The sequence below is a fragment of the Struthio camelus genome, chromosome 1 (assembly GCF_040807025.1).
Source record: "Struthio camelus isolate bStrCam1 chromosome 1, bStrCam1.hap1, whole genome shotgun sequence".
In the NCBI taxonomy this organism is placed as follows: Eukaryota; Metazoa; Chordata; class Aves; order Struthioniformes; family Struthionidae; genus Struthio; species Struthio camelus.
The window spans coordinates 47,826,671-47,847,197 of NC_090942.1; the positions used below are offsets into that span (position 1 = coordinate 47,826,671).

The 20,527-nt window shown below is 34.5% G+C and overlaps 1 protein-coding gene across 1 annotated transcript in view; it reads left to right on the forward strand.

Annotated features, from left to right (window-relative positions):
- LRRIQ1 (leucine rich repeats and IQ motif containing 1) overlaps positions 1-20,527 on the forward strand; it is a 123,056-nt gene that overhangs the window by 52,822 nt on the left and 49,707 nt on the right. Inside the window, exons 19-22 of the mRNA XM_068936546.1 lie at positions 13,044-13,133; positions 13,937-14,061; positions 14,669-14,764; positions 15,139-15,224. Of these exons, the coding sequence (XP_068792647.1) occupies positions 13,044-13,133; positions 13,937-14,061; positions 14,669-14,764; positions 15,139-15,224 (397 nt within the window). The remainder of the gene's footprint in view (positions 1-13,043; positions 13,134-13,936; positions 14,062-14,668; positions 14,765-15,138; positions 15,225-20,527) is intronic.

Consider the following 20,527-nt stretch of genomic DNA (forward strand, 5'->3'; position numbering starts at 1 on the left):
GGAGAAGAATACCCTATCCTAAGTAACACATTGAGAGAGCAGCTTTATAATTGGATGTGTGTCAACAGTCTTGTGATATGATTTTGCTTTTTCAGCTGCTAGGTTAATGAATGGCCCATTATTTTCAGTCTGTGGCCTAATTTGATACAAAAAGCAATGAGATTTTTTTCTAGCTTTTTCAGCGATGATGCTTACCTAGAAAACAAGTTTTCAGTATTTTAGATATCTAGTAGATAGATATCCCCAGCCTTGGAAGTAGGTTGTTGTGGAGTCAGTATCTGATAAAACAGAAACCCAGTTATTGGAGGTTCTGGTGACTGCCCACACCTCAATTCCTTCACAGCATGTGTAGGATATGCTCTGATTGTTTTCTGGCCTTCCACCATAGTCACAGTTCTGTAAAGCCAACTGAAGTGTTTTTAATGTTTAAGTAGAAACTGTCTTCATGGTTTGTTTCTATCTACCTCTTGGTCAAGTAGCCAAATTCAAATACTTTCCAGAGGAAAGCCAACTAATGATGCATGACACTAAAGATACCATTTGGAATCTGTATTTAGCCGAATGATATAGTATACTTCTAACTTACATTTAGCCATATCAAAGTACTGTAATGTCATTAATTAAATATGCTTCTCAGTCTTATTTCTCTAAAGACAAAGTCAAGTGTCTAAATTAAATGAGCAGACCAAGCACAGGAACAATGTATAAAAGGGAAAAAAATCTTTTTTCCTATGCAGTTTTATACTGATTGCTCTAGTCTCATAGGAAAGTAACTCTAATAACTAAATGCATCATTATAAGTGGAAGTGGTAGTAGACCTACCAGTTCTTCTCAGCATCTGGAGTCTCATGAAAGCTCAGCTAGCTATTCTAAATTTATTGAGTATAACTTCCCTAAGTTCTTTAATTTTTTTGTCAAGCTAAAATTGACATTTTAATGTAAATTTATTAACTTACATTGCAACAGTTAATAGTTTATTTTTTAAGGATCTAGTTAAAAGTTTGTTATTTAACATATGCATCTACATTGTTTTCCATTGAAAAAGGTTTTAGTAATGTCTATTTATAAATTTCAGGAACTCTCCTTACCTGACTTGTCCAATGATTGCTTTCTGGATGATTGACATGAATGTTTTGATATTTACGCTCCAATTTCTATCATTTTCTTCTTAGTGTTTCAGTATAGCAAAGAAAAGAAACACTATGTTGTGGATTTGCTGTTTTTTTCAGTTCGATGTATTACCATGGTTTTAGCTTTTACAAAGCTGAAATGCAAAGATATTATGTCATTAATCTCCTTCAACCAGTAGTCTACCTTCAGTTCTCAGAATTCCCATATAATCTTCATCTGGCTTCACTGTAATCTGCACTCTTAAATAAATTTATCATGTCACATATGATATCTTTACATGTGAGATGAGGTAATGTGGGGCCTAGATAATCTGTAGCAGGACATAACTTTATAAGCGTGTGCAAAAGTGCTTCTAAAGAGTCAAGAATGTTGGGTCATACTCTTACTAAAGTGCTTAGACTTCTATGTGCCAAGAACATGCTAAATGTATTAGTATCAACTTCTGTGCTCTTTGAGAAGAGGACGTTGATGCAGGCAATATTGTAATTTACTTAAAGATTACAGAGTAAAGATTCCTTGTGGAGGAATCAAAGAGGAAAATGAGGTGTCAGCCACCTCTCCTCCACACACAGATTCATACATATCTTGTGGCCTGTAGCCTGAAGTCCTTTTAGTTTAGAACATAGTGGATATTATCCAGCCACAGCATAACTTAACCCACTTGGACATACACAAGTCCCAGGGAAGAGATGACTTGCATCCAAGGGTGTTGAAGGAGTTGGCTCATGTCATTTTGAGGTCACCGTCTATCACTTTGAAAGGTCATGACAATCAAGGGCAGTTTCTGAAAACTGGAAGATGGCAAACATCACACCCAGCTTCAAGAAAGGCAGGAAGGAAGATCCAGGGAACTACAGGCCAGTCCTCCACTTCACCTCAGTTCCTGGGAAGATTAAATCCTCTGAAATATTCTAAATCCTCTTAGAAGCCATTTCTAAATACATAAAAGACAAGAAAGTGACTGTGACCAGCTAGCATGCATTTACCAATCAAGCCTGATCAACTCCATTGTTCTCTATGACAAGGTGACTGTGCTGTGAACAAGGGGAGGGCAGTAGATGTTGTTTACCTTAATTTTAGCAAGGCTTTCGACGGTCTTCCACAGTTTTCTTGCCAAGAATTGGTGAGATATGGGCTGAATAAGTAGACAATAAGGTGGATGAAAAATTGGCTGGACTGCCAGGCTCAGAGTTGTGTGCATCAGTGGTGCAAAGTCTAGCCATTGGACCCTATTAATATAGGGTCCCTCAGGACCAAAAGAGTTAATGTCATTATTAACAAACTGGATGATGGGACAGAGTTCACCCTTCGCAAGTTTTCAGATGACACCAAATTGGGGACAGTGGTCAATACACTGAAGGGCAAGGATGCTCTTCAGAGCAACTTGGACAGGCTGGAGAAATGGGCTGACCAGAACCCATAATGTTCAACAAGAGCAAGCGCAAAGTCCAGTGTCTGGGATGGAGTAACCCCATTCAACACTGAAGGCTAAGGATGGACTGTCTAGGAAGCAGCTCCACAGAAAAGGATCTGGGGTCATAGTGTACAAAAAGTTGAACATGAGTCAGCAGGGAGTTGCATTAATAACCTTTGGAGGTGCCTTCCAATCTAAATCATGATTTTGTGATTCTAAACGTGAGGAGGAATTGCTTTTAGTCTTGCAGCAAAGGCAGCCAACAGCATCCTGGGCTGTATTGGCAAGAATATAGCCAGCAGGTCCAGGAAAGTGATCCTTCCCCTTTGTTAGATACTTATAATGCTGCATTTGGAGTAGTGTGTCCAGATCTGGTCTTCCCAGTGAAAGAACTGGACTTACTGGAGTGAGTCCAGTGCAGGGCCACTAAGATGGTCAGGGGGCTGGAGAACATTTTGTAGGAGAAGATGGTGAGAGAGGTGCGCCTGTTCAGCTCAGAGGAGACCTTATTGCTGTCTACAACTACTTTCTAGGAGAGAGGAGATGAAAGTAGTCTGTTCTTGGAGGTACATAATCATAGGACTAGAGGCAATGGGCACAAGTTTGAAAATGGGAAATTCCAACCAGATGTTAGGAAAAAAGTATTACCATGAGGGTGGTTAAATACAAGAACAGGCTACCCAGAAAGACTGTGACATATCTGTCCCTGGAGGTGTTTAAGACTTGACTGGACAAGGCCCTGAGCAACCTGGTCTAAACAGACCAGTTTTGAGCAGGGGGGTTGCACTAATGACCTTTGGAGGTGCCTCCCAACCTAAATTCTGATTCTGTGATTCTAAATGTGAGGAAGAATTGCTTTTTCCATTAATTCATTGTTTTCAAAGGACACTAATAAGTAGTATAGTCCTGATTCAAAGGAGAGATCAGCTCTTTCAAAATAGAATCTAGAAAGAAAAATCTATTTCCCTGAAGAGCTCAGCTCCTTCAGAATTAAGCATTTCACATATACCTAAAGTTTGTCAGTGTTTCAATTTTTTTTAATCATGAATTTAATTATTTCCTGAAAGGTTACTAAAATCTTATCAATAAATACAACCACACTACCTTACTGTATACTGGTGCCATGCAGCCTCTTTTGTTTGTATACTTAAGGACTATGGAGAATAAGACAAATATGACATTGATCACACTTCATTTGAACAGCTTTACCCTCTTACCTTCTTGTTTTTTCCCATAAAAGTAGCATATATTCTGTGGCTTATTTTTCTCAGCAGATGCCTTCACCATCTAATTCATGAGTTTCTAAAAGTGGAAAAACAGAATAGAAAAAAAAAAAACCCAAATCTGATAGTACAATCTTACTTTAGCTAAAAAATATTTAATTTTTTATCTAGTTTATCACTGAATAGAGCAAATTAAGGTATCCTAAATGCTGCTGTTAAAAGCATCTTCTGGTTCTCACCTCACCATTTTGTTTGTATTTGTGCACCATTGCACAAATCTGAGTTTCCAACAGGAAAACACTGAAGAACCAGCACCTGAAGCTCTTAAATTTCCCAGAGAGTAGCAGATTGTGAAGTGCGGATCCCAAAAGGTTTAAGGAACCAAGACTTCAGATAAGAATCAACAAATTTCATCTTACAGATTCATTTGTGTATTACTTCAAAGAGGGGAGGTATGGCTAGAGAAGTAGAAGGTGTATGGTATAAGCTAAATTGAGAGATAATTAAGACAATCTTTAGAATTAAGCATTTTTCGTGTAATTAGAGATTTTTATCAGTTTCAAAAATATATACTTAAAACTTAGTGCTTATCTGCTCTCCAACTGTCAAATACGTTCTTCATTTCTGAAATGGGATTTGTAAACAAAAAGTCATCTTGAAATTAAATCAAATTTCATATGTCACATGAACTTTGAAGCTAATTAAAGGTTGGATGACTATAAACTTGTGACTAGCCTATGTTTTATCATAGTTTTAATTTTAGTATTACAGTTTTTAGTGCTCCTTCTTAAAACCTGAAAGAATATGTTGAGTGAAAAATGGAAATCTTTCTTGGAAAATGTGCAATGTTTAGGGGCTGGAGGAGGTGCTTGATTTAGGTTTTTTTAATTCATTACCTTTTGTGAATTTTGTTTGTTTGTTTTTACAAAGGTAGAAAAACTTGGAAAAAGGGTTATAGGGACATACCAGTTGAAGCCCATAGGAGAGGCTGAAGTTTATGTAGTGTGGCAGAATCAGAGAGCGGAAGACCTGGAGATTTTTGGCATTTTCATGGGGGAAGACTGTGTAGGAAATCTGAGAGCCATATAAGGGGTGTTTCGAAGGTGCCAGAAGGTGTCTGAGGTTTCCTGAGGGTAAGTGGGGGTAGAAACTTTAAAAGATTTTTGAAGCATCCAAGCCCTTCTGATGCTTACTTTAATCATGTCTAAACTCTAAAACTGAGGTTAGTTCTTTACCTATCTGCACTTTATATTCCTGTACTCTAAACAAGATGTAGAAGTTAGCTGTTGACTCTGAGCTTCCTTTGAACACCATCAGGCTTAAGGAAAAAACATATATTTAGAAAAGCGATGTTTACATTATGAATGGCTTTGGTAAACTACAATTAGATTCAGACATGTTGAAAGTTAAGTATGTAAATACACTCAAGTTGTTGTGAAAGAAAACTTTTAGGATCACTTAGATTTTCTTTATTCATTTACTTTTGTATGTTTCCAAATCTACTATTTTATAGTTTTAGTTATATATATATTTAGAGAAAATCACACATATGTGTGTGTACATATATATGTATATCTTCTATATGTCTATATACTTTTTTTATGTATGTGTATATACATATATGAATATATATACATATCTGAATAAAAAGGTAATTGAGCTTATTAAACATTTTGGAAAAATGGCATTTGGAGAAGACATTCCCCAGTAAAATTCTGTTGAATATTTTTCTTAAAAGAATATTGTAATTTTTCTAGTAATTGTCCATTTATAAGAAGGCTACATTGACAACTGTGCAACTATGCCTGTCCTCTAGCTTTAGCTTTCCTATAAGAATGTACTCTAATAATTAACCAGCTTTCTTATGTCTTTAAAATCTCTTGGGGTCAATTTATTATTGTGATGTTTCTTTGGAATTCAGATGATAGTCTCTACTTTTTTTGGCTTGAAACATTGTTTGGTTTTAACAGTCAAAAGAATGCAGCCATGCCTAGCTTTCCTTCCTAATTCTCTGATTCTATATAATGAGCGGGTTGAAAAAGAACCATTGCCAAAGGTTAAAATAACCTTTATTAGGATGCTACCCTATTTATCTCCACAACATAAAATATACATGAAAGACAAACCCCAGGAAAAATATTTTTCCTAGAGGTTGCAATTCGGAGATCTATTCTCTATACATTATATAGTAACTACACTTTAAAAAAAAAAAAGTCTATGATTTTTTTAAAAGATGACTCAGATCAACTCATTTGCAGTAGTTTTAAGATTCCGGAACTCTGGCTGGACTTGGGTCATACTGGAAGTGGAAAAATAATGCAACAGAGAGATGATTCAGTTAGGGATGTTCATATTTGATACTATCTCAGCTTTGGAATTTTTCTGGAAAGTTAAGCTCTGAAATGATATTCAACTTGGTAGTTTTGAACTAAACTGTGCATACGAACTCAAATTTCTCGAGAAAACTAGCCCATGGAATAATGCAATTCCTAAAACAACTGAGATGAAAGAAACCGTTAAATGCAGAAAAATATTCAGATCTCTAATTTCAAAGGCAATTTTCAATCACAGTCTGTCAACAATATATAAATGAACAGAGAAAAGTGATTTGGTCTTTCCATAACAGCTATAAGAGCTAAAACTCCATGATTTCCTAACAAGTTTTTCAAAATGAACATATGCTTCTGGAGAATAAATTTCTAGCACAGAGTAGTGCCTTAGCAGAAAAAAAGGTTCAGTTTAAAAAGTAATGGAACGTGTTTTCCTGGAATAGCATGGCACTGGAACGAAATACACCACAGAGTGAAAGATGTTTGCCAGAAATGAAGGGAGAAAGTTACAGCTTTCTGCTAAATGAAAGAAAATGCACTGCAGTTTTCTCTGATATGCCCTTTTCTACTGTGACTATCTACAGGGTAGCCTTCACCTTATGATCTCTTCTTCCTGATCACCCCAACTCCTCCTTCCTGCCCTCCCCCCAAAAAGCCATCACCTTACCCACTGGATATCTAACACTAGGAGAAGTAGTTCTTCCTCGTGTGGCATATATTGCATAAAAAGAAATTGTTTCCGTCTATCGGAAATAGTGATTTTAAGAATGCTGTTGAACATTGTTGAATATTGTACTTTGGATCATAGTACTGTCTTTAATTTGTCTTTTTATTTTGTTTTTTTGTTTTGTTTTCTTGGAGTGGACTAGACGTTTTGAACTGCACTATTCATATATACTTTTTAAAAACTAACAGACAAAATAGAAAGCAAAGACACCACCACCCTCAAGAATTTTGTTTAAACTTGTATTCTATAGTGAAAACCAGTAGAGAGATTCATTCTGAGATTCATTCTGAGTGTTTTACTGTATTTGTTTATATATTTTTATTAAAAACTAATATGAATGTAGAGAGGGCAGAAGCTTTGTAAAATCTGATTGGAAAAGGGCCATTCTGTAGTGATGATGTAAAAGACTGAGAATGGCACGAATGGCCTCATGGAGAGGAACAGAAGTCCAAAGAAACAGATGAAACAAAACCAGATAAGTGGACTAATGAGTGAAGCTTTTTAAGAGCAGAGACTTCCACGCATTATTTCTGTGAAACTGTAATGGGGAAATAGTTTAAAAAGTAAAGCTATGCTTTTTTTTCCCCCTTGCATTCTTCATATTTTCTTGGCATTCCCAAAGGCCGGCCATGATTCTGAGTTCAGAATGAGTTTTGGACATTCATTTTTTAAAATTTATTTATATTCTGTTGAGCAGTTTTCCCATTTTATCTTAAAACAATACATAAATAAATGAATATGAAACCATATGAATAGCAACAGAGCAGGTATTCTGGCTAAGTGTTTGCTGTGCTATAAACAGCAAATGTGTTAAAGAGGGAATGAAAGAAGAAAAGAAAAAGGTATAAAGAGTTAGTCCTCCCTAATTTTAAAAATAGAATTCCCCAATTTTATTAACTTTTTAAAACTAATTTTCCCAATATATTAACACAATATTTAATTTAACTGTAGTAAACAGGATTCTCTCTAGATATTTTCAGTATTGAGTATATTCTAGTCTTCACAAAAATTTAACTCAGGATTCAGTTGTTATATTTTAAAAACAGGAAGCATTTCAAATTATATGTTTTTAATAACCAGAACATAGACCAACCAGACTGAGAAGCAGAACACCTTTTAATGTGTGGGACACCTTTTAATTTGGCTAACAGAGCACAAACGAAGCCAGGAATTGCCAAAACTACAAGCACTGTTTACTACAGTTTGAGCTGAAGATGCAGGCTTGTGTAGCTGCTGCGTGTGGTAGCTTAAGTCTTCTGTGGCACAGTGGAGGACTTTTAACATAACATCCATCAGTGGATAGCAGGCTTCCCCTTCTCAGCATATGTTCATCCTGTGATTCTGCGGTCTACCATGTTTTCAATGCTGGAACAGCTAGAGCTCCCGTGACAGCCAACGTAGTGATTATAGTGAGGCCTTTCCAAGTTAACCTGTATCACTTCAGAAGTTATGCACTCTGAGAGATGTAAATCATTTGCTTTCTGTCTGGGTTGCCATAGAGGTGATCTTGCAAAATACGCTGACTGGATGGTTATATTTGTCATAAGAAGTTAGGTTACTATTTTAAGTTGAGGATTCTTTGCCTAGATGTTTGTGGAAACTCCTTAAACCACTGATTTCCGGAGTCTGAAAGAATATAGCAAGGGAAGGATTGCTCTCTATATATCCAGCTTCTTTCACTCTTTTCATAAGCATCTGCTGCTGAAGCCTTTTGGAAACAAAGTACTGATGGAGACAGACATTTTGGTCTGACCCAGTACAGAGCTTGTTGCATTTCAAACGCTGGCCTTTTTGGTAAGCCTGTATTGTTAATGCTGCCTTCTTGCATCCTCTACTTTCCTTCTAACCATAGCATAGTTTTGGGCATTGTTTTGTTTTTTATTACACTCTTGTGATCCTCCTTGGTCTAAGAGAAGGCCAATATATCATAACATTATTTACAGTTCTGAAAGTTAAGTGCAGAAAAGCTTTAAAGCTGAATGCAGGTTTTCATACTGTGTCCTGTAAAGCTACTTTTGGTTCATGATTTAGATATGACTCGGAGCAGCCCAGTTTGCATATATAATCATTATTAAAGGGATACGTGACTCCAGAGTATAATCCAGATCATCAAAAAGATTGATAGATTAGACTAAATGAATGACTTTTGCACTAAAACTCTGAATTTCAGTAGTGCTTTCAGTCCCCATTAAAGTTAATAGAACCATTCTCATGGACTTTGGTGAGTGTGGGATTAGATTCTTTTTGCTGAACCACGGAAGTTTAATGTGTTTTATGTTAAATAATCATTACATTTTGTGAGGGAAGGGCTAGAATAAATATTTGGAATAGGAAGGAATGGCAAAATGTAGACAGCTATGTACAGTATGTCATGGAAAAAAATTCCCTAATCCTCCAGAGTTCATTGATGATCTACAAAGACAAACAGGAGAAGAAAAATTGTAGGATGAGACTCGCAGGACATAAAGAATATATGGGAATCAGGGTAAGACGTTCTTGATCCTTATGGATAAATAGAAATTGCTAATAATGTTATAAATGTTTTCATGGCTAAAATTTAGGAAAATAGATATATCCACACTTTCTTTTTGTTGCAAGAATGATATCAGAGGTAGTTTTATTATGTTTAATAGAGAAATTGGCGGTCTGTATTCTTACTAGTCTTGGAAATTGTCTTGTGTGTCCTGAGCAGGAACTAAATAAAAACTGACATAACATCCAGAAAAAACAAAATGAAACAAAACAAAAATATCCTTGGAAATTGGCCAATTATTAAAAACCTTTTAAAATAGTATGTTAAAGTGAATTCATTTCTTCAAAGTTTTAAGAAAAAATTAGATAGTCATATGTATGTTTTGTGTGCTTGTAAACACAGACTTTTTTGAAATCAGCAATACAGTTTTTCTTTGTTTTCAGACAAACCGGAGCTCATGTATGGACTACACAGAAGGGTAAAAGGGTAAAACTTACCTTTGGATGAACTGTCATGTTAATTCAACTGAATGTGCTTTACACATATGTGTAAAGTTATTTTATATACCTTAGTATTGGTGAAATCAATTCCTTAGTTTAACTTTGGAAATAAACATATATTCAGTACGTCCCTTCCTGTCTTGTAGAATAAAAGGAGTTGGTAACTGTTTACATAGACCATACAATCAAGCATTATCATTTTATTTGCTTTGTAATTCATCTCAGATAGCATTTGTTCCTTTTAGTGGATAATCTCAGTAGAAATGGATCTAATTTTTAGCCTTAGTTATTGGCAAAACCTGTTTCTTTGTAAACTTTGTGTTAGTTATATTTCAGGACTGTGTTTATGGTAAAGATATGGACAAACGTTTCTTGAACTTAGTACTGTCAGAATCCCTAGGGATAAACAGTGGAAGAGCACACATTTGAAAATCAATTATGTGTTTATTTTTCTTGGCTAAAGCAAATGACAGTGTGATATATTTTTATAATATGCTATACATTTCTAGGCATGCCAAATGTGCTTTATATCAGCAGATATAATCTTAATGATAAATCAATTGTAGGCTTTTTTGGGTGGTTAGTTTTTTGGGGTTTTTTTTATTTTACATGTATGTAGCTTTGATTCATCGTTTTATATTTTCACTGATTTTTCTTTTCACCACTCAAAACACTGCAAGAGATTTCATAGGCCATGAAAGAAATAAGAACACTGTGGAGATTGTTACATAAATAAGTGGCAAGTACTGGGCTAAGAAAGTAGTTGTGAGAAAACTTTCAACATGAACATTTAAAGCAGAGAACCTTAAATGAGATACAGGATTCAGCCTGTATTGTGCTTCACTGATTCTTGTTCCCAAAAGTTGACTACAACTTTGGAATATTAATTTTCATGTTTCATGATTGTACTGATTTTGATAGCAAACTAATTTGTCTTAGAGGTAAAAATTCAAATAACTAGGAAGCAAGCTTGGCCTGAAATCTGACAAACTAGCCTGAATCGTATTCATTATTAATGTAGGGCATGTAAATACTCACGTCATTCATGGACACATCGTTGTACCACACAAATGAAGTTGACTGAAATAAAAGTTAAATGGTAAATGAATTAAATTGTACAGAAAGGGAGAGTCTACCTCATGCCCAGCTGTACTGATTCTTTTGCAAATAGGGAAGGAGAAAAATAATGAAATTTGTCATTTTATATAAATGCCCTTACTCAGAAAGTGAGTGGGAAAAAAAACCCTCAAAAAAATGTAAATATGATTTGCAGAGTGAAATTGAAGTGTAAATTCAAGGAGGATAAGGAGAACTAATATCTAATTTCGTAGATGCTTTTTGCTCAAACTTTCTCTGTTTTTTGTAGTTATGCAATTTGAATATTCTGCCCGTAGATTCCAGGCAACTGCAAAGCTTAAATATGTGATAGTTTTGTCTCTGTTGAGATATGAACTTGTCAGTTTTTCCATTTCTGAATTGTGCCTATCTCACATTTTTAATTGATAGCCTTGAGGGTTTGAGTTACTATAATCTACTTTTGGAATTGTAGTTTGGGGTTTTCTGTCTGGTTGGGGTTTTTTTATAAAAATTATTTGAATAAACTACTTAATGATTATCAGTGTGAACATGAATTACTGAGGAGAGATAGGCTAGTGGGTTGTAGGCAAATATAACAGTTAAAGAATGTGATACATTTTATTTGTTGCATGCTTCTACAATTTGTTTACATAGCTATTTTCTTAATGTATATAACCATCTGAAAGGGGAGATGAGATGAAAAGGATGACTTTGTATATTTTAATCTTGAGATGAAATAACAAAAGGGGAAAGATCAGTAAAGAGACATCAGCTGTTAATGAGGAGGGCATAGAATTTATCTGGTTTTTAAATAAAGGAATGAAAACCAAAGCATACTGTAATCCAAGGACAAGGGATTCCAGAAAAAAAGGAATCAAGATGTAAGAGTGCATCCTTTTTAAGACTTGGAAATAAACTCAAAATGTATTGAAAATTTATCCAATAAAGCCAGGTCAGACTGGAAAAAGAATACTGATTCATACTTACCTTATAAAAAGAAGAGTGGTCGTAGAGTCACAAAATTATGTGACCAGTACCTGAAGTAACATTTTCAAAATAACTGAAATACAGTCCTTTTGTTTGTCCGAATTTCAAAGGGCCTGGAAGGCCTGTCTTGCTCATCAGTCTAAGGTTATGCAGAGTCCTATTTATGCAAGCTACACAATAAAGGACGACAGTCTTGAGGTGTCCAAAGCTAGGGTAACTATCCCATATTCTCCGAATCAGAAATTAATGCAATCTGAAATAATCTGTAAATGGGGGGAAGGTAGTCTGGTTGTATAAATTAGTAATTTTCAAAAGAACGAACCCCAGGCTCTTTACTGCTGAAGTAAGAAGAGCCTCAATGACTGAGGCCTGTGTAAGTGAAGCCAAATTCTTTAGCGGTATTTACTTACTGTGTGGGAGTCATGTATTTCTCTCACTTATCTGAATATATTCAAAGAACATATGGTGGAAAAGCTCAAGAAAGCGCGAGAAAAATAATTTATATACAGGTTGAGTTTGAAATATAATCTAAATTTTGTATTTAGGAAAAACTGAATTCTGCCTTAAAGTGCTAGAGACACCATTTAGCACTTAATTGTGCCATACCTTTTCATTCCAAGTTACCATTTTAGTTTGCAAATAGTTCCATTATGTAAAAAAATAAGTTTGATTAATTAGAGGAATAAGTGCATTTAGTCTTTTTTAACCCCTGATTTCAATGAAGACAATTAATCATTTAAGATCAACTTAGCAAAATAAATTTTGACAGAATCAGGCACTTAAATCTAGATTGAAAGCACTAACTTCTGAAAAAACAGCAAACAAGGCTGTTCATGTTCCTGCAACTTTAAAGAACCTTAGGTCTGTATTCTTCCAGAGTTGGTGGTCTTCTTTTAACGACTTGGGTTAATAGCAATGCTGGAATAAAATTACAAGAATTTGAGAAATGGGTGATGCACCTCATTTTGAAATCTGTTGAGCTGAATAGCTTTAAATAAAACGGTACAACCCAGCATCTCCAAAGGTGTTTTGAATGTGGTTGCTCTGGAGGTGGCACTTCTGATATATCGCTTGAAAACATTTGAAACAGTATGTAAGACAGTTTATAAGAGACTTTGTAAAAGTTATCAAAACTAAACTGGTTTTATCAGTGCACTATTTGACTTTACTCATTCATACAGGCTGCTTTAGAGAAGGAATGGCTAACTCTAGACACTACCCGTTTCCCTTCAGAAACACTCCTGCTCTCAAGCCAGCAGCACTGGCCAAAGGTAACATGTTGTAGAAACTTCTTACTCTTCAGTCTTTGTTCATTCCTTAAGGATATGCTGTTCTAGGGTGATTAATACTGCAATCTATTGACTTGAAAAACACAATTACTTTTAGAAGTCTTGGACTTCCTCCTCATCCCCAGATGCAATTTTTCTTTTAGATTTTCTTTCATTTGCTTAAATTTTTCTTTATTTTGGATTTCTTTCAACACTCTACTTCACAGTAGCAAAAAAAAAAAGGGGGGGGGGTGATGTATTTCATCTGTACAGTTGGCAATGGATTAAAAATTGTTAGTTGACACACTACTTTAAAACTACTAAGATCTGCATTATATGACAACAGCTGAATATTTTCAGAACAAGTAGAGGTCATTGAACTGTAATGTCTGCTAGTTGTATGATAAACTTCGAAGTTTTTGCTTTTTTGTTTTAATATTTTTTTCTCTCTTTGTTACAAGAGTACTACTACTAACTTTTTATTTCCTACAGTTAAAAGAAAGGAGGCTTGTAAGTATATAACTCATTGGGACTTTGTAAATGAGGCCACCTTTTTGCCCTGTTTAGTTAGTTGAAGATAAGGTCTGTAACAGGCATAGCACTATTAAGAATCCTTTCTGTTATAAGAATAGACTCTGCAAACCTTCTCAGGCTTACCTGCACGTTTTAAAGTCCTGGACATAAGTCTCAGTGATGCTCAAAAAACTATTCATATGCATAATTTCAGGGTTTTGAGTAATTATTTGCAGGGTTTGTGACAAACTTGGAGGAATCATCAATTACATTTTTTTCTTTCTCCTATTTAGAAGTATTCTAGGCCTTCAATTTCCAGTGAACATTCAATTAGTTTGCCATTGGCTCCGCATGAAGCTTGGCAGTGTGATGACAGACCACATTCATGCTTACCGCAAAATATCCACTTTCATAGCAGGCAAGTCAAATATATATATATTTTTTCATTGTTTAATTCATTTGGATATGACAAAAATCCAAAGGAGGAGGAATTGAGGCTGGTTTTTGATGTTTTTGCCACTGTTGGTTGTTGTGCTGTTACTGGAGTTCAAATATATTCACTTATTGGTAAAACTAAATGTACTTAATTCAATGAATTATTTTTTCAGTAACTATCAGAATTAAGAGTACAAGAAAATATACATATATATTTATGCATGTGTGTATGAATCTATACATCATAAAACTTATATTTTTGCACATATAACATGTAGATGTTGAAACAGAGATTTCTAAGACTAGATAAGGATTAAAAGGGATTTCTTACACAGCTGCATTCCTTTCGAGAGAAAGGACTGAAATATGCTTCAAGTAATTGAAATGTAAACATTTCAAATTGATGGCAGACTTTTATTACTCTCCAAGATAAAGCCTTCCTAGCGTATTAAAATAGAATTTTTTGTATTATTTCCAAGCTTCAAAAGGCACAAACAACTTGCAAAGTAACAAAGGCTGCAGAACAGTCACCCCAGGTCCTTTCTTATTTACCTACCTTTCAGTACCTCTCTTATATACTTTGTTTTCAGGTCAGAGAAGGGAACAATGTCACAGCTCTCTGACTTGAAAGAAAAAAAGAAATTTTCACTCAGGTCAGAAAAAGAAGAGAAAGTTTCAGAGGAATGGTATGTTAAACTTACCTATTTTTCTTATATAGTGACTTCCAGGAATAGGTACAATATCATTGTCTGTTGTAGCCTGCTTTATTAAAATTCCCCTTTACTTAGAAAAACCTTTGAAGTGTCTTAATTTTCTACCAAGGTAAAAATTATTTTACAAATGTCTGAGAGGCCAGCTCAATAAGTTGCAATATTGTAGCTTTAAGATACATATTGCAGGCATCGATGTAATTCAGAATGTGTAATGCAGAATGTTTAATACCTTACATAAGAAATTCTATACATTTGTATTCTTTTCAAAAAGTGTATAAATACAGCAATATGCAGTTGATGTAACATAATATAGGTCAAATGTATAGTAAATTATTCTCTTTCCCTAGGGGTTTTAAAGATATTTCTACTGCACAGCTAATGCTGAAGAGGGCACATAAAATGAAACCCAAAAAATTTCCTAATAAAAATTTGGGTAAGTCAACAGATAAAAATGATTATATCGCACGTAATAGTTCTGTTCTTCCATCTCAAAATACAGTATCGCCTTTTAAGAAGTTTGCTAGTATAGCATTAAACATTAATATGAATAAAGAAGGAATGTGATTCAATAAAAACAACTCACAGGTTAAAGCTCCATAACAAGATGGATTTGTTTCAGTGATAACATATTCAAATTTAAAAAAAAACATTCTGGTGGATACTGAAAGGAATATTTGACAGATACAGTAAACAGGAATACTGTTTCTTTTTGTTCACGTATCTCCTCTTGTAGAAGTGTAATTTATATTTCTGCGTTTTATGCTTCTTATATTTTTTTCCTGGGGGATACTCAGGTTAAAATGATTGACTTACTCAGGTTGTTTTTGTTTCCATTTCCCATGATTAAAAGTTTGCCCTTAAAAAAAATTGCATTGTGTAACTCCTATCTCCATATCAAACTTGATTAATTGTGCAAGAACTCTTTCTGAAAGTGTCATGTGATATGTACGAAATGAAATCATACTTTCTGTATGTAGTATTAATTGAGAAAATTATGCTTCAGTATCTTCTTTGTAACTGTCTTCTGATTCTTCTCAGACACTTCTTATGTCAACGAACCTTTCCCAGAATCCTCAGCTGTTAATACAGTATGCTAATGCAAATGTCAAAGTAATATGTTAATAAACATGTTAGTATAAGAATCATGTTCATATAAGAAATGTTTGAGTATATTAGAGCCTGGTTTACAAGTGGCTTAGAAAATATACTTGTATTTATAATTAATTTTGTAAGTGTTGATTTATTTGTTATAATGTTATCGCAAGCTACAGTTAGATTTTCTCTTTTGTATAATTTTGTAAACCTCTTCTGTATTAAGTGTTGAAAATATTCAAAGATATTTTGGTCTTGGAAAGGGAAAAGGATTCAGCCTACAGAGAAAGTTAAAGGGGTTTTTGATATATTTTTTCCACTTAAATATCATGCCTAAGAGTAATTATGACAAAAAAGATCTCTAGTTTAAAAAAAAAAAAGGCACGTAATTAACAAGCCGTGCTTTCTTGTTAACAAAAAAAGGAAGAAGAATCGGCAGAAGGTTAAAGTGATTATATTTAAACCTTGATAGCTTCCCACCATGGCCTACCACACTGCCTAAAAAATAACTGTAAATATCTGATGTGCTGCTGGATTTTTGACATGTGTTCCACTTGGTGGCCTGTGTACCATTTTTAATCAATAGAGCTTATTAGGTTATATCATCTTTTCTCCATATGCTGTCTGGTCTGTGTTAGCAGTAATTAATCCAGTCATAAATATTTGATTGTTTGAGCGTATCAGGTTTGTTATCCTATTGTTGTTGTAGTTCTAATGGATTTTTTCGAAATATTTACATTCATTTTGTTCAGATTATTTGATAGGGTATGTGTGTATTGGGCTTTTTAAATGTATGATTTGGAAAATTCCCAAAGTATCTTATTGGGTTAGAAAAAATTAACAAAACCTTTGCACAATATTTTCATAGGTTCAAATTTTCTCTTTCTGATACTACCCAGTAAGGGAATTTTTTGTCTTTCTAAAGAAAAAAAAAAACCTCTATGTATAATTTTCCTGTACAAAGTTCTCTGACAGTCGTTAAAATTACTTTCTTGTTTCCAGAACCAAGAAATATGACTGAAAATGTTGCACACTCAAGCCATTTTCCATATAAAGATTATCAAGGCAACTATTCTCTCTTACACAGCACGCTGGCAAAGCCAATCTTTGTTTGGTCAGTAAGGACCAAACAGAGCATTATCAATTAAAGCAAGTTTTTTTTATCTTGAACTGATGCTAAAACTTAACTGTTGTGTAGCGTACTAAAAATGATCCTGATGGAATATTCCACATATAAGAAGAACTTCCATATATATAATTATGATTGTGTTTTATATGAACTACCTCCTCTCAAGCAGTGAGAGCAAGTCAGAGTCTTGCTGAGGGTCTGGTGGAACAGAGGGACTTTACAGTGTTTAAATTAGAGTAGATATACCTTATCCTGGGGCTAGCCAGCCCCAGATCAGGAAACTGTAACCGGATCTGTGAGGCCTTGGATCTCTGTGTGGTACAGCTCATTTTAGAATACTTCCAGCAATTCCACACTTACTGGAGAGACAGAGACAGAGATTTGGTTCACGATCTTATGCCATTGGTATGAGTTTAACCTTTTACTGAAGCAGGAATTCAGCAAAAGGGTCATTTCTTTTAACATTGAGAGGCAGAGTAAAATTCATCAGAATAAGTAGATATCAGCATCATCCTTTTGTCTTATCTTTTAGTGTTTCCCTAGAAACTAGCATTATATCAACTCTGTCTCCTCTGAGATAAGCTTCATCCATCTGGTACTTATTGAAACTTCATATTAAATCTTCTAGCTTTTCTTTTTATTGTTATTATTTGTGTTTTCTCTCTTTAATTTCCGGTTCTTCAGTGTTATAATTGCAGCTGTTTCCTTCTTAGCTCTCTGACTGAAAATTGTTGAAGGTATGCTAACTACACTAAAATAACTTCAAGTGAGTGTAGCTGTAGGTTGCACATGGTCTGTCAGAATGTGCTGTCTCCTTCCGAATGTCATCAAATTCCTTTGTCTAGGGCTTGAAATTCACAAATGCAAAGTGTAAAATCAGCCTCCACTCAGAGAGTTTTACAGTTCCTCTTTAATATGTCCAGATGTTTGCTGAATTGGAACTTGGATTGGGCAGTCATGAAAAACTTGAATTCCTAACATCCTCAGGTGTGGGAATTTATTCCTATTCATTTTCCATCTCAATCATTTATCTTCCCTAAGTGCAACAGTGATGGATACAAGGGGATTTATCCAGTTAACTACAGAAGTTTACATCTGAGCTTAGTCATCTGCTTTCCCTTATGGAAAGAAATAAGCATCTTAAATGTTATTAATTTCCTCCTAAAATAGAATTCAAAAACAGGCTACTTAAATCTCACTGTAAAAGCTTTTATAGTTCTCCATCGCCTATAGACAGAACCTACAGTGAATGGCTGAAGTACAGACTAAGCTGTAGAAATGTAAAAGTAACTGAGAAATATCTTACCTCATATGTCTGACCATATACCTTTTCAATAGTGAAAAAAAATGTGGAAAATACTAGCAAATGTACTAAGTCCTGTGGTCTGTGTTACAAGGAAGAGTTTGAAGTAGCCTAATCTTAAAATGGTGAGTGATTCAGGCAAGGCTTATATTGAGGTAAGCCAGTCCCACTAGCTAATAGCCTTAAGGCCTGTTATGCACTAATCCATTATGGTTATGTATGCTTGTTTATGTAGTTAAATAAAGTTGTGGCCTGTGTTTTAACCATACCAAATGTATGCTGTGTCTACTTCAACTATTTTTACTCTACAGTAAGATAATATGAAAAGTGTGGGCAGGAGACCAGAAATTTTGCAGCCAAGTAAAACTGGCATAATATCAAAAATATTCTTTTTATTATGGATGCATAAAATTCTATACAAATTGTAATTAAAAATCTAAACACAACAGGTATTAATGCACCTCACTGTGCTTAAAAATTAAGCGTCTGTGACTCATAGCATTGCTAGCTTCTGAAAGATATCACAAGAGTATAGAATTTCTTGCTTAACTTTGAGTATCATTGGTTCTTTGTATTTGATAATAGCCTCTGAAAGTTGATTTCTTTTTTCTTTTAAGATAGTGGGAGGCCTTGTCTTGAGTTCAACTTGCCTCTCCTACTCTGTTCTATTGCTTCTTACTTAACCACTCCCTTTGCAAAGGAGTTTTTTCTCAGTGACTGACAGCATGAGATGATGATTCTTGCTGCCACACAGAAGAGAAAAAAAAAAAAAAACACAAAAAGCAGCTGGAGTGAGAATTTACTCCTAGAATCAGATAGATATTTCATAGAGTTCAGCAAAAATTTTTATTTCTAATTTAGAATTTAAGACAGCAATGCAATACTAGTGCAAAAAAAAAAAAAAAAAAACAAACCTCACTCTTCCAAACAGATGATCTGACTATACTGCAGAAGTTTTTTGAATTAACGTCAGAATGAAAATCTGGAGGACATTATTACTTATTATTACCCATTAATTAAATGACAATCAATCTGAATTTTCATAGCAGCAGAGAGAATGATGCTTTTGTTGGTGCTGCATTTTTCAGTATCATGTTTTTCAGTATCGTGTTTTCAGCTCCAGCCATGGATGAGAATCCCCTTGTGCTAATTACTGTCTGATTTGGAACAAAGTGTGATCTTTCTTCCCGATTAATTTACAAACTGAATAATCTTATGCATATTCCTCTGTCACTTTGTGCTACTTTGATTTATCAACTCTTCAAAGTTGGCACAGATACATCTTTTTCCAATTACACTGCACAACAAAAATGAATGACAAACTTCTAATTTTTTCAGTTTTGCATATTATCAAGAAGTTGTTTAAGAAACGTGGTGCCAGATCAGGCAGTAACTACTCCTTCCATATTGTTTCTATAACATTTGGACAATGTTTGTCCAACTTATATTCTATATTTGGAATCTGCCAAGCAATGTGCATTAAATTACCTTACTGGTTTCTAGATTGCAAGCACAGATCATCATCTAATAAACCACATTTAAATGAGTGTGCCAGGATCCAGGAAGATATTTATATGATTTTGAACTATTGGACTCTTTCACAGTTCTCTGTGTGAAATTTAAAACATTTGATTGCTTGTCATCAAAGCGTACATGCGGTTCATTTCCCCATCTCTGTCAGAGACTGAAAAGCACTAGTATTATAAAGTAATCTGTGTAATATTGCCTACATTTGGGACTAGATAAATACTCATTTTTAATAACGAAAGAGCTGTAGGCAATGGCTGAGGTGATCCAGGTAGGTACAAATTCAAGAAGTCTGGCACTGTGTTAAATCCCTGCAGATTATTTAAGTTATTTTGCAAAGACTCAAAGGTAAATCTTCTGATAGAAATCTCTTAGAAGAACAATTTCCATCATTTCCCTCTCTTCCCACTTCATAGACCTTCTTTAATGCTGATATATTTGTGCACAAATAAATGTTTGAAAAATATTGGTGGTACTAATAACTTCGTGTGACTTCACACGAATATTCTCAGTATAGTTTAACTCTGGACTGTTCCGTGTTTTCACAGAATTGAGTATGAGGCTGGGTTAAGGAAAGATGGCATTTTTAAAGCATTTTGGAACAATTTCTGTAGATACCCATAGGAAAACAGTACGCTGTTGCAGGAATTGTTTTAGGATAATCAAAAATACAGTTTGGAAATTC